This window comes from Psammomys obesus, unplaced genomic scaffold, assembly GCF_907164565.1.
Source record: "Psammomys obesus unplaced genomic scaffold, mPsaObe1.curated_primary_1811, whole genome shotgun sequence".
In the NCBI taxonomy this organism is placed as follows: Eukaryota; Metazoa; Chordata; class Mammalia; order Rodentia; family Muridae; genus Psammomys; species Psammomys obesus.
This window is the reverse complement of record NW_026586550.1, coordinates 6,659,312-6,670,582: the sequence shown is the minus strand read 5'-3', so window position 1 is coordinate 6,670,582 and position 11,271 is coordinate 6,659,312. Positions and strand designations below refer to the sequence as shown.

Here is an 11,271-nt window from a genome sequence, read left to right as displayed (position 1 = left end):
TAACTAACTAACTAACTAACTAACTAACTAACTAACTAACTAACTAAATGTAATTTAAGAAATAATGTGATCTATAGAACTATTCACACTTAAACGTTTAAACTCCATTTACTTATTTATGTGGGGAAACTGGAACTCAGGTCATCAGGTCTTGTGGCGGGCACCTTAGGGAGCCATCCTGCTGGCTCTAGATCCCAAGACTAATTAATTTGGGCTTATGATGTCTATTCCCACAGCACTTGAAAGAAACACTTCTGTGAAACCGCCCTTTCACATGATCACACTTGGCTTGAACATAAAAAAGAGTCTGGGGAGTTCCCTGTCACCAGAGCCTGCACCCACTGTGAACAGAACTCGGCTCCAAGGATGCTCTACATGGCCTTGGAGAAAGCAGATCTACACGGGGACCAAGATATCTGGTCTGGCACTTAGTCCATTTCAAAAACAGCAATTCTGCCTGGCTCCTCTCTGCTCACTCAGGTTCCTTGGAAGATTCTTTGCTGCAATGTGTGTGCCACTGAGACCTTGGAAAGCACTGTGCTGCACCTTGTCCCTCTATTTAACACTTTTGCAGAAACAGCATGTCTCCACTGAGCAGTTAGGGTGCTTCCCATAGAGGTGCTGGGGCTCTAATGGGTAGGGTTCCTCTTTTTGCTTTGGCAGAGCCACGGCCCCTCACTTCTGACTACACAGACCCTTCACACGCTTCTTTGTCTTTACTCTTGGCTTCATTTGTTTCTTTCCAAGTCACTTTGACTCAAAGACCTTTCTCTTCCTCCCACCCCCACCCATTTTAACCTCGAGGAAGAAACATTTACACAAAAGGACAGCTGCTCAGCTTATCCAGGCTTCTATTCCTCCTTACCACGTCCCTGATATAGGTCAGTCTAGAATCTTCTAGTTCAATACTTCAAGTTCCTGTAAGCCCTAACTCTGACTGAATACTAGTGGGAGATGTGGTTTGTATGTTGGAGAGGGTTAAGACATTTTTCTACGCCTGTAATCCAAGCACTCAAAGTGGCAGAGGCAGGCAGATCTCTGTGAGTTCAAGGCCAGCCTGATCTACAAAGTAAATCCAGGACAGCCAAGGCTACACAGAGAAACCCTGTCTCAAACTTTCCCCAACCAAAAAGAAGACATTCTGCTAGCACAACCATCGAGACACTTCTCTCTAACCATCTCCTAAGTCCCCATTATCACCCTCTTTGCTGGCTGTGTATCTAGAACTGATACACAGAAAGCTAGTTCACAGCTCCAGCCTTTCTTCAGAATGAGAAAGAGGGACATATGACTGAGTTGTGTCTCCCAAGTGAAAAACAATACAGATTTGTGTTTCTCATTCCACTTACAGTAAGTGGAGAAACAGAAACGAGAACTGGATGCAACCCTCACTCACCCCCCAAAAAACTCATAACAAATCTTCACCTTCCATGCCCACTCTCTAAGGGTAGGCAGGTATGGAGCCTTCAAACATTTTAATAAAGTTTTGACTTTTTTCCCCTCAAGGGGAAATTGTACTCACCTTATCCCCATACTGAATATATTTATTAAATTCATCCTTCCAGTACCAAAGCCACTTGGTGGTGAAGACAGAATCAGCTGCCTTTTCAACAGATGAAGGAGTGGAGAGGCGTCGGATGGGATAAGTATCACAAGTCATTTTCTGGAAATTGATCTGATGCTTTCCTATTAAAACACTGTGAGGGAAAGGCAGAATGTTAAGTAAACACACCAATGACCTCTGTCTCCTACACCGGTGAGCCCTACCAGGAACACAGAGTTTACATTTTAGAGCTGCAATGGATCTTTAAATGTTCTCTGTATTTCTCCGTCTTTCATCCTAAATGGCACTGGGAGTTCTCTGAACAGCTCCTGGTCTTACACATACTAAACAAACTGAAATGCAGACAGGTAATTTGTCTACACTACATATGAAATGGTTTCCAAAAACTATACATATTCCTGCTGGGTGTGGTGGTGCATTTAAACCCAGCACTCAGGGAGCAGAGGCAGGTGGATCTCTGTGAGTTAGAGGCCAGCCTGGTCTATGTAGAAAGGCCTTGCCTCAATATATAGCACACAACAGACAAGTAAAGAAATAATTTTAAAGAGGTGTTCATTCTCCCCCACCCAAAAAAACCACTAGTGGCCTAGAGCAAAGGCTCAGGGTGGTTACAAGGACTTGGGTTCAATTTCCCACCCTCAGATGATAACTCACTCACAACCATTTGTAACTCCAGGCCCAAGGAATCCACACATGCAAACACAGCCAAAAATTCTCATACACATAAGATAAAATAAAACAAATCTTTACATAAAGGAAAAAATGTTAAATGATTCCCTCCACCAAAAAAGTATAAAATTACTCATAAAACAAATATTTGGCTTAGTATAGGAACTCATTTGTTTAAGTAAAAAAAGACATTTATCAAATAGTTTCAATAATATAAGAACTATGGGAGGATTGGCAAGGTCAAAGTTATCACAGAAATATTAAAACAACATCTTAAAAAAAAAAAAAAGGACTGGGCTTGGTGTCAAATGCCTTTAATCCCAGCACTCAGGAAGCAGAGGAGGCAGATCTATGAGCACATGGACAGAATAGCCAGTGCTACAGACACACAGATACACAGACACAGACACAGACACACACACACACACACACAAAACCCTATTTCAAAAACCAAAACCAAACCAAACCAAAAACCCAACAATCTGTCTTTTCCCTTTCCTATTTTTATGTGTGTAAAATAGCTTTCTAGAGGCTACATAATTCATAATTTCACATCAGATTTAATTTTATTTGTGTGATTATGATTTTGTGGGTTTGATATGAGATAATGTTTATGATTTATATATGCATGTATGTGTGTTTATATAACATGAGTGTGTGTGATATATATATGGTATATATATATGTGTGTATGATATATGCACATGTATGGTAAGCACACAGACACACATGGAGGTTAGAGAACTACACTTAGAAGTAGTTCTCTCCTTCCACTGTGGATTCTGGGAGCTGAACTTGGTTCATCCCCCTTACATGGCAAGCACTTTTATCCACTAAGCCTTCTTCCGGCCCCAGGCATTATTTTTAATATGATATCCTGATAGCTGTAACTTACATACATGGATCCTCAATACATTTCAGGAGTGTGAATGGTGTTGAAAGTTTGAGAATTGCTGTTTTAAGGACTTGGGTCCTGGATCGGGAAAGATCACAGAATCTTTGTAATAGTGGAAGACAATGTTGGTCACCGCAGAGTAAGGGAATCAGGGAAGGAAAGACCAAGAACATTGTAAACACTGTTCCACAAACCAGGCAGTGGTGGTACACACCTTTAGTCCCAACACTCAGGAGGCAGGGGCAGGCGGATCTCTGTGAGTTCGAGGCCAGCCTGGTCTACAAAGTGAGTCCAGAATAGCCAAAGCTACACAGAGAAACCCTGTCTTGTATTAAAAAAAAGAAAAAAGAAAAACAAAACCAAAAAACACTGCCCCACAACAAATTCTATTCTTAAATATCAGTATTTTCAACATTGAGAAACTGAGTTTATGTAGAGGGAAAATCATGTTTTACCTAACAGAGTTGGGGGCCAAACAAACACACAAACAAAAAAACAACAACAAAGCAAAAAAAACCCAAAACCCAAAACAGTCTCATCTACATATGAGAACAGCTAATGCTGCCCCTAGTGGCAGACTGCAACATCACAGGACACCTAAAGTTTTCTGAATTTCATACCAAATGAAAAGCCTGTATACTTCCCTCTTGCATACCAAAAGTAAATGTGTTCATGTGGCTATCAGCCATGCCAACCCTAGCAAACACTGAAATATAAGCCACTCTCTTGGAAGCCTCTAGAACACGGAGATGGCACACAAGAAACACAGGTACATCTCAAACTTCTGATCTAGAACACTGGAATTATTCAAACCGTATGTGGAGGGGTCCATGTGCACTTGTGTGTGGAGTCTGTAAGTCAAACTTAGATCCACTAGAGTCTTTTGGAGGCAGGGTTTCTCACCGACCTGGAACTCACCAAGTAGGCCAGGCAGGGAATCACCTGCCACAGCTTTCCCTGGACTGAGATTACACATAAACAAGACCTGATGTGTGTTCTGGGGTTGAATTCCAGCACTGTACTGTACTGACCCAAGCTTCAAGTTACACTCTTAAATTAAGCCAATTGTATTTGTTCTGAATCACTCAGTGTTTCTTTTTAAAATGTGTGTGTGTGTATACACGAATGTACGTGAATGTAGAGGTCAAAGACACTAAAGACTCTATCATTCTGATACCTCCCACTTTGTATTTTTTTTCCTTTTTTTAAGATTTATGTATTATGTTTAACACCTGCATGCCAGAAGAGGACACCAGATCTTACTAGAGATGGTTAGGAGGCACCATGTGGTTGCTGGGACTGGAACCCAGGACCTCTGGAAGAACAGCCAGTGCTCTTAAACCCTGAGCCATCTCTCCAGCCCTCCACATCTTAAGACCAGGTCTTGCTGGCCTGAAGTTCACCAAGGCTAGACTGAGTAGCTAGCATATTTTAAGGATCCACCTGTCTGTCCCTCCCCAGGGATGGGATCATAAACACACTATGAGCCCTGCTTCCCCGTCCCCCTACTAAGAGCCAAGGACCAAATCCGGGGCCTTGTGCTGGCCAGGGGAGCATTCTATCACTGAAATAACTCAATATCTGTCTAGCTTTTTTAAATTGTTAATTAACTAATTTTGAGATAGGGTTTTTCTGTACAGCTTTCAGCTCTCCTGGAACTCACTCTGTAGACCAGGCTGCCTTCAAACTCAGAGGTCCACTGCCTCTGCCTCCCGAGTACTAGGATTAAAAGTGTGTGTGGCCATGCATGGCTGTATCTCTTTTTAAAAGCATGGGTTTGAGGGGTACACCTTAGATTCCTATACTTGTAAGGCAAGCCCTTACCAACTAAACTGTTTCCCAGCTCTCATTTAGTGTGTTTGTTTGTTTGTTTGTTTTGTTTTGTTTTGTTTTTGAGGCAGGGTCTCTTTGGGTAACAGAGTCTTGGTTGTCCTAGAACTCTGTAGACCAGGCTTGTCTCAGACTCACAGATATATGTCCGCCTCTGCCTCCCAAGTGCTGGAATTAAAGGCGTGTGCCACCACCACCAGCTTTTAGTGTTTTTTGTTTGTTTTTGTTTTTTGGTGTGTGGGTATGGACATACATGTCACACTACACAAAAGTAGTGGACAGAGGACAACTTGCTGGAGCTGTTCTCTCTTTGTACCTTACTCAGATAGGGCTTTTCTTGTTTCTCCTGTTATGTGGTGTAGCCTGGGTTTCTAGATAGAGGAATTCTGGGATTCCAGATGTGGCTACCTCATGTGGCTTTTTCAGAACTTCCAGGGATCAAACTCAGGTTGTCAGGCTTTGGGGACTGTCCTTCCGTCTGCTAAGTTGTCTCCCTGGTCTTGTTTACTGTTTTTGATAGTAATGGGCTATTGAGAGTATGAACTGACCTCTGTACTGTGTTTTTCTGCAGGACACACCTACAGAGCAAACAATCACATCACTGTTATGTCGCTCAAGTTACTAAATATACCCAGAATCACTAGCATTACACAGCCTGTTGTACTACATGCTGAGCTTGAAGCTCCTCCCCCTGCTCGAGCTGTGGATCCCATTGGTCAGAGGACAGCCACCAACTTACATATCAATCTGGGGATCACAATAGGCCTGCTCAATGTTTTCCATGTCCTGGAAGTCCATCCACGTGGCACACAAGAACACCTGCCACCGGTAGGGCAGATGGAAGTGGCTCTTGTTGCACCTGGCTATGGCGACAGAGAAGGGTTGTTAACAGCCCAGTTTCTAACCAATTCAACTTCAGTGTTCAAGTGCACTGCTGACTTCCTGTCAGGCTACCCCACCTGCCAGGCGTTTCCCCTCACTCTGGCCCCGACCTGGGTTGTGTGTCCTTTACTCTGGTTCCCATGGAAGCCCCTCAGAAAATAAAATCTAGGCTGGAAAAATGGCTCAGCTGGCTGCTCTTCCAGAGGACCTGGGTTCGATTCCCAGCTGTGTGGCAGCTCACAACCATCTGTAACTCTAATTCGAGGGGATCAGAAGCCCTCTTCGGGCCTAGAAGAACAGCTGTCTTCTCTAGAATAGACAGCTCCGTGTCTTTCTCTGAAGCCTTGGCCTAAGAGAGCTCTCTTCCAGAATGAATCCTAGTAAGTTCTCTCACGCCACTAGGATTTCATTGCAATGTTGAGTTCCTCAAGCCGGTATCTGATTCCCAGTTTGGAACAGATGCCATGCCTTTGATTTTAGACAATCTTCCTGTTTATGGGTACTCTGATGCCCACTTTAATTACAGGCACTGAAGAAAAACTGAGTCATTGGCAAGCTTATGCTCCCAGTACAAGTGGTAAAAGATACTAGAATGGACACTTGCTGAGTAAGGTATGATTATAATCCTAGCCCACAGAAGTACAGAAGATGGTTTTCCAAATTACCAACGTTATGCTTAAATCACTTAAACTGCTTTACTTATCTTAATTAATTAATTAATTTAAAAAAATTTTTTTTTTCTTCAAGACAGGGTTTCTCTGTGTAGTCTTGGCTGTCTTGGACTAGCTTTGCTAACCAGGCTGGCCTCAAACTCACAGAGATCCATTTGCCTCTGTCCTCCCAAGTGCTGGGATTAAAGGCATACACCACCACCGCCCAGCTACTTATTTTATTTTAAATTTTTCATATATTTACATCATCTCTTCTCCTTCCAGGCTCTCCTGTACCTCAGCTTCTGGACCACTTTGAATTAATGGCCTTTTAAAAACTATTATTGTCATATATATGAATAAATATATAAATATAATTGCTGGCCTTTTTAATGATTTAAAACTTTTCATGTGTATGTGTGCGCATGCATGAGTTCATGTACACCATGCATGGAGGTGCCCATGAACACTAGAAGGCACTGGATTCCCTAGAACTGGAGTTACAGGTGGTTCTAAGCAGCCATGTGGGTGCTAACAACTTAATCCAGGTCCTCTGTAAGAGCAGTGCTCCGCTGGAGTCTGGGGCTGGGGGTCTCCCCAACATGGTCTGGTAAAATCCCAGTTCTTCCTCTCTCTACCTCCAACCCTGTCCATTCGGAAAGCTTCTAAGGCCCAGTTCTGCATTCCAGATATCTGTCACAACCCCCCTCACCTGAAGAGGCCAGCCACAGTCTCTCCAGCCCCTTAAATTACTGTAAAAATGTTTACAAGCACATGGCTACTTTAAAATAAAAAAGGCACCACATTGGAAATCAGTCACAAAATGGCACTACTTGAGATTTATATGGTTAAAAATGCATAAATGGTCAGGTATGATAGCAGAGGCAGGAAGATCTCTGTGAGGTTGAGGTCAGCATGGTCTACAAAGGAGGAGGAGGAAGAAGAAGGCTGTTCTGGAGGACAGTCATTTTCTTCAGTGGTGTAGATACTGATAAGCTACCTGTGCCTCTGTAAATAACCCCACACTCGTGCTTATGCAAGCAGTCCTGATTGAACTCAGTGGGTCATTACAAAAAAAAAAAGAAAGAAAGAAAGACATGAACATACAGGGAGAACTTGTTGGAAAATGGAGGTTCAGTGAGAGAGAGGAATGAGAGGAGGCAGTAGGTATGTTTTTGAAAATAAAATTCATAATATATATGTATGATACTGTCAAAGATTTCTTTTTTAGAGAATGAAGAGAAAAGAGAAATAAAAGAAGAGGGAGGAGAAAAATAGCTGAGCCACAATGAAAAATGTTTTCTCCAAAAATCATACAGAATTACCCTATAATCCAATTCCTCAAATTACTCAAAAGCAGCAGCATGGTCTCAGACAAGTACCGCTGCATGCCATGCTCCTGGCAGCAGTATTCACAGCGGCTAAAGGCATCTTGCAGAAAACTTACCCCGTAGACAGCCCTTATACAGATGATCCAGACAGATTTCTTTTGGGCCATGATCATCCATCCTAGGAGATACAGGGCTTGTGATGTAGCGCAGGGAATCTGCAAAACAAAAGAGGATGCATGTCGGCATGTCGGCCAGCCTCACGGCAAGGAAAACGTCGGATAGGGGCCCGCATCCATGTCCACTGTGGGACTCACGGGCTGCTCTTGAGAGCCTACACAGCCCCTCTGTAGACTGGAATATAGACACTAGGACCCTAGAGACTTCCGGCTATGAAATGATTGCAATTCTTGGGCAGGCAACTCAATGCCATGGGGTTGTGTTTGTCTTGCCTTGGGAGTTCCCTGCCTGACTTACACTCAGCAGAGTCTGAGGTCATCCTTGAAGGCTCACTGGCTGGGCTCCCAGAGGCACCCACGGAGTTCTTGCCAGGGGTCCCTGAGGCTGCAACTCTGTGGCTTGATGAAGGTGGAGGCGACTGAGACAGCTTGCTGGCCTGTACAGGGGCAGTGGTCTCCTCAAACAGGACCTGGCTTCTCAGATTCTGAACCCCAGCGACTGCTGCTTTTATGCCCAAGCCAGCGGCATCACTTTTAGAGACATTAGGAGTTTCATCCATGATTTGACTGGAGCGATTTGGTGCATTATGGGTAGATGTACTTGCCCACAGTGTGCTTCCTCTGTATTTACCACCTGAGAATGCCATGTCTTGGCTGCTGTTGGTGATTCTGCCAGTGGTCTGGGGATCCTGAGGCTTAGCTGCACTCTTCTGATGGTTGCTAGGTAATGCCTTTTCTCCCAGACCATTGGCTGTGGCCCTGTTACCAAGAATTCCTGAGGTTGTTCCTTCCATAGTCACCCCATCAACATAACTATTAAAAAAAGGGACGTGCTGGATGCCTGGAGCCTCACTCTTGTAGTGTCCAGAGAGCTTGCCCGTTTTCATAGTCACAGCTTCAAGTGTCTGTGCAGCGTCAAAAGGAAAGACAGCGGAGGCCTGACTTGAGGATGAATCAGAACGATTCCTAGAAAATAAACCATCCGGATCCCCATTCTCTGAAAACTCCTGGCTTGCTCCTCTTTGACTGGATCCTCGGAGACCAGCAGCCTTAGATGAGGCAGAGGAAAGCTGTGCATGGTCATGAGTCCCTAGGTTCTTGAACTTCTGGGTGACATCTGCAGACACATCGTCCAGGGAATCCTTACGGCTGGTGACATCGGGGCTAGGTGGACCAGATCCCATTGGCGAGACAGTTGGGAGTAATTCTAGGCTGTTCTTAAAGAACCGGTCTCTGCTTTTGCTTCTATCTCTGTGTGTCCCGCCTCTGCGATATGGATGGGAAGCTGGAAAGAGAAACCAAAGAGAAAATTCAAGCTCAGGTCCAGCTCCCACCTCCATGTCCTCTTTGCTTGTCCAGCCTTGTCAGCTGAGTTCTATCATGTTGAGTTTCCTGACTGGTGGCTACAAATCTTAGGATGGAGCTGAAACCCTGGCAGAGTCCAGGGCTAAGAGAGTCTGTGGCTAAGAGAAGAGGACCCAAAGCTTCCCCTGCTCTCCTGGAACTCAGTGAGTCCCTGAGCCCTCAAGACCCTAAGATGGGCTGTCTCCAGACTAGTCCTAAGTTAATTTTCATTACTACAGTGAATGACAGACAGACTGGAGCAAAATTAGAGAAAAATTTCTACAACTCACAGAGATCTCACTCATTATACTATGGAAACTTGAATAATTATTTCTAACCCTGAAACCAAACAGTAAAGTGATCATAGACTCAAGCTATGATTTCATCTCAGCTACAAACCTTCTAAAGTTCTTCCTCCAGACCCTCTAGTGCCCAAACTTATTACCAAAAGTCAAAATTGAAGGCGGACACAGTGGCTCTTGCCTCTAATTCCAGTATGCTGAGGCAGGAATCCAGCCTTGGCTACACAGGAAGTTCTAGGCTAGCCTATCCTACATTATACAAAAAACTAAAGTCAAAGTGATGAAGTGAAGTGATGACTCATACTTGTTGGGAAGCAGAGAAGAGAGGAGTGTCCCAGTGCATGGAATATGGGTGCTAGTGTACATATGTGATGTCTGTGGTGGAAAGGCATTTGAAAGGAGGGGTTGGGTGGTGTCTGTATGCTTATGAAAACATGTGTGTACTGTCCTGGTAGAGGAAAGGGGCCCACAGTACATAGTAAGAGCAAACCTCCTCCTGTCACCATGGCTAACTCCTAGCTTAACTAGAAGTGACAATAAATACACATCTTTCCCACGCACTGTGAAGCCACAATGGGACACACCAACCCCCTCTGCAGACACTCCGTGTTCAAAGTATGGCATGGAAGATAGAGCGCATGTGCTGTGCTCAGCTCAGAAAGCGTGGCTTTGGATTTAATCTTCACGGTGCTGCTTAACACTTCTCAGCACCATTTCCTTACCCTTAAGTGAGGTTAATAAACAATAAATCTGCCACTGTTCACAGTTTCCTGTGAAGGATAATGATGAAGTATTCTGGGCCAAAGTCCCCTGTAAACTATAAACCATCCCCAAGTACCAGGCGATGTACTTCTTCATTGCGTCACTGTAGCATCCTAGAGTCTGGTATTGTATTCGCTTCGTAAACTTCCCCTTTTCCAAATCCACTTTATAAAGACAACTAGAGCCAGTAGGATGGCTGCCACTAAGCCTGCTTTCTTATAGAACCCAGGACCACAAGCCCAGGGGTGGGACCACCCACAACGGGCTGGGCCCTCCTGTATCAATCGATAATTAAGAAAATGCCTCCCACCAAGCCTGAGAAAGCTGGCTTTAACCCGAGGGAAGAGGGTCCTGTAAGCTGTCCTTTGACTTCCACACATGTGGCTACACACACAAACACATAATACAGTCCCACCCTGGCTAATCTCATGTCAATCTGACACAAGCTGGAGTTTTCTGAGAGGAAGGAACCTCAATTGAAAACATGCCTCTATAAGACCCAGCTTTAGGGCGTTGTCTTAATTAATGATTGATGTGGGAGGGCCCAGCTCACTGTGGTTCCGCTCATGGGCTGGTGGTCCTGGGTTCTGTAAGAGAGCATGCTGAACTGTAACACCTGTAGTCCCAGCACTAGGAAGGTAGAGGCAGGTAGATCTCTGTCAGTTCAAGGCCAGCCTGATCTACAAGAACAAGTTCTAGGACAGCCAGGCTAAACAGAAAAACCCTATCTCAAAAAACAAAGAAAAACAATGACAAAGAAGGAAGAAGGAAGGAGGGAAGGAGGGAGGGAGGGAGGGAGGGAGGGAGGGAGGGAGGGAAGAAGGAAGGAAGGAAGGAAGGAAGGAAGGAAGGAAGGAAGGAAGGAA

General features: G+C 44.4%; 1 protein-coding gene across 1 annotated transcript in view; it reads right to left on the bottom strand.

The window, feature by feature from the left end:
- Zc3hav1 (zinc finger CCCH-type containing, antiviral 1) overlaps window positions 1-11,271 on the bottom strand; it is a 52,174-nt gene that overhangs the window by 19,420 nt on the left and 21,483 nt on the right. The window contains exons 4-7 of the mRNA XM_055602076.1: window positions 8,296-9,282; window positions 7,938-8,036; window positions 5,698-5,821; window positions 1,523-1,697 (exon numbers count right to left, since the gene is read on the bottom strand). Coding sequence (XP_055458051.1) covers window positions 1,523-1,697; window positions 5,698-5,821; window positions 7,938-8,036; window positions 8,296-9,282 — 1,385 coding nt within the window. The remainder of the gene's footprint in view (window positions 1-1,522; window positions 1,698-5,697; window positions 5,822-7,937; window positions 8,037-8,295; window positions 9,283-11,271) is intronic.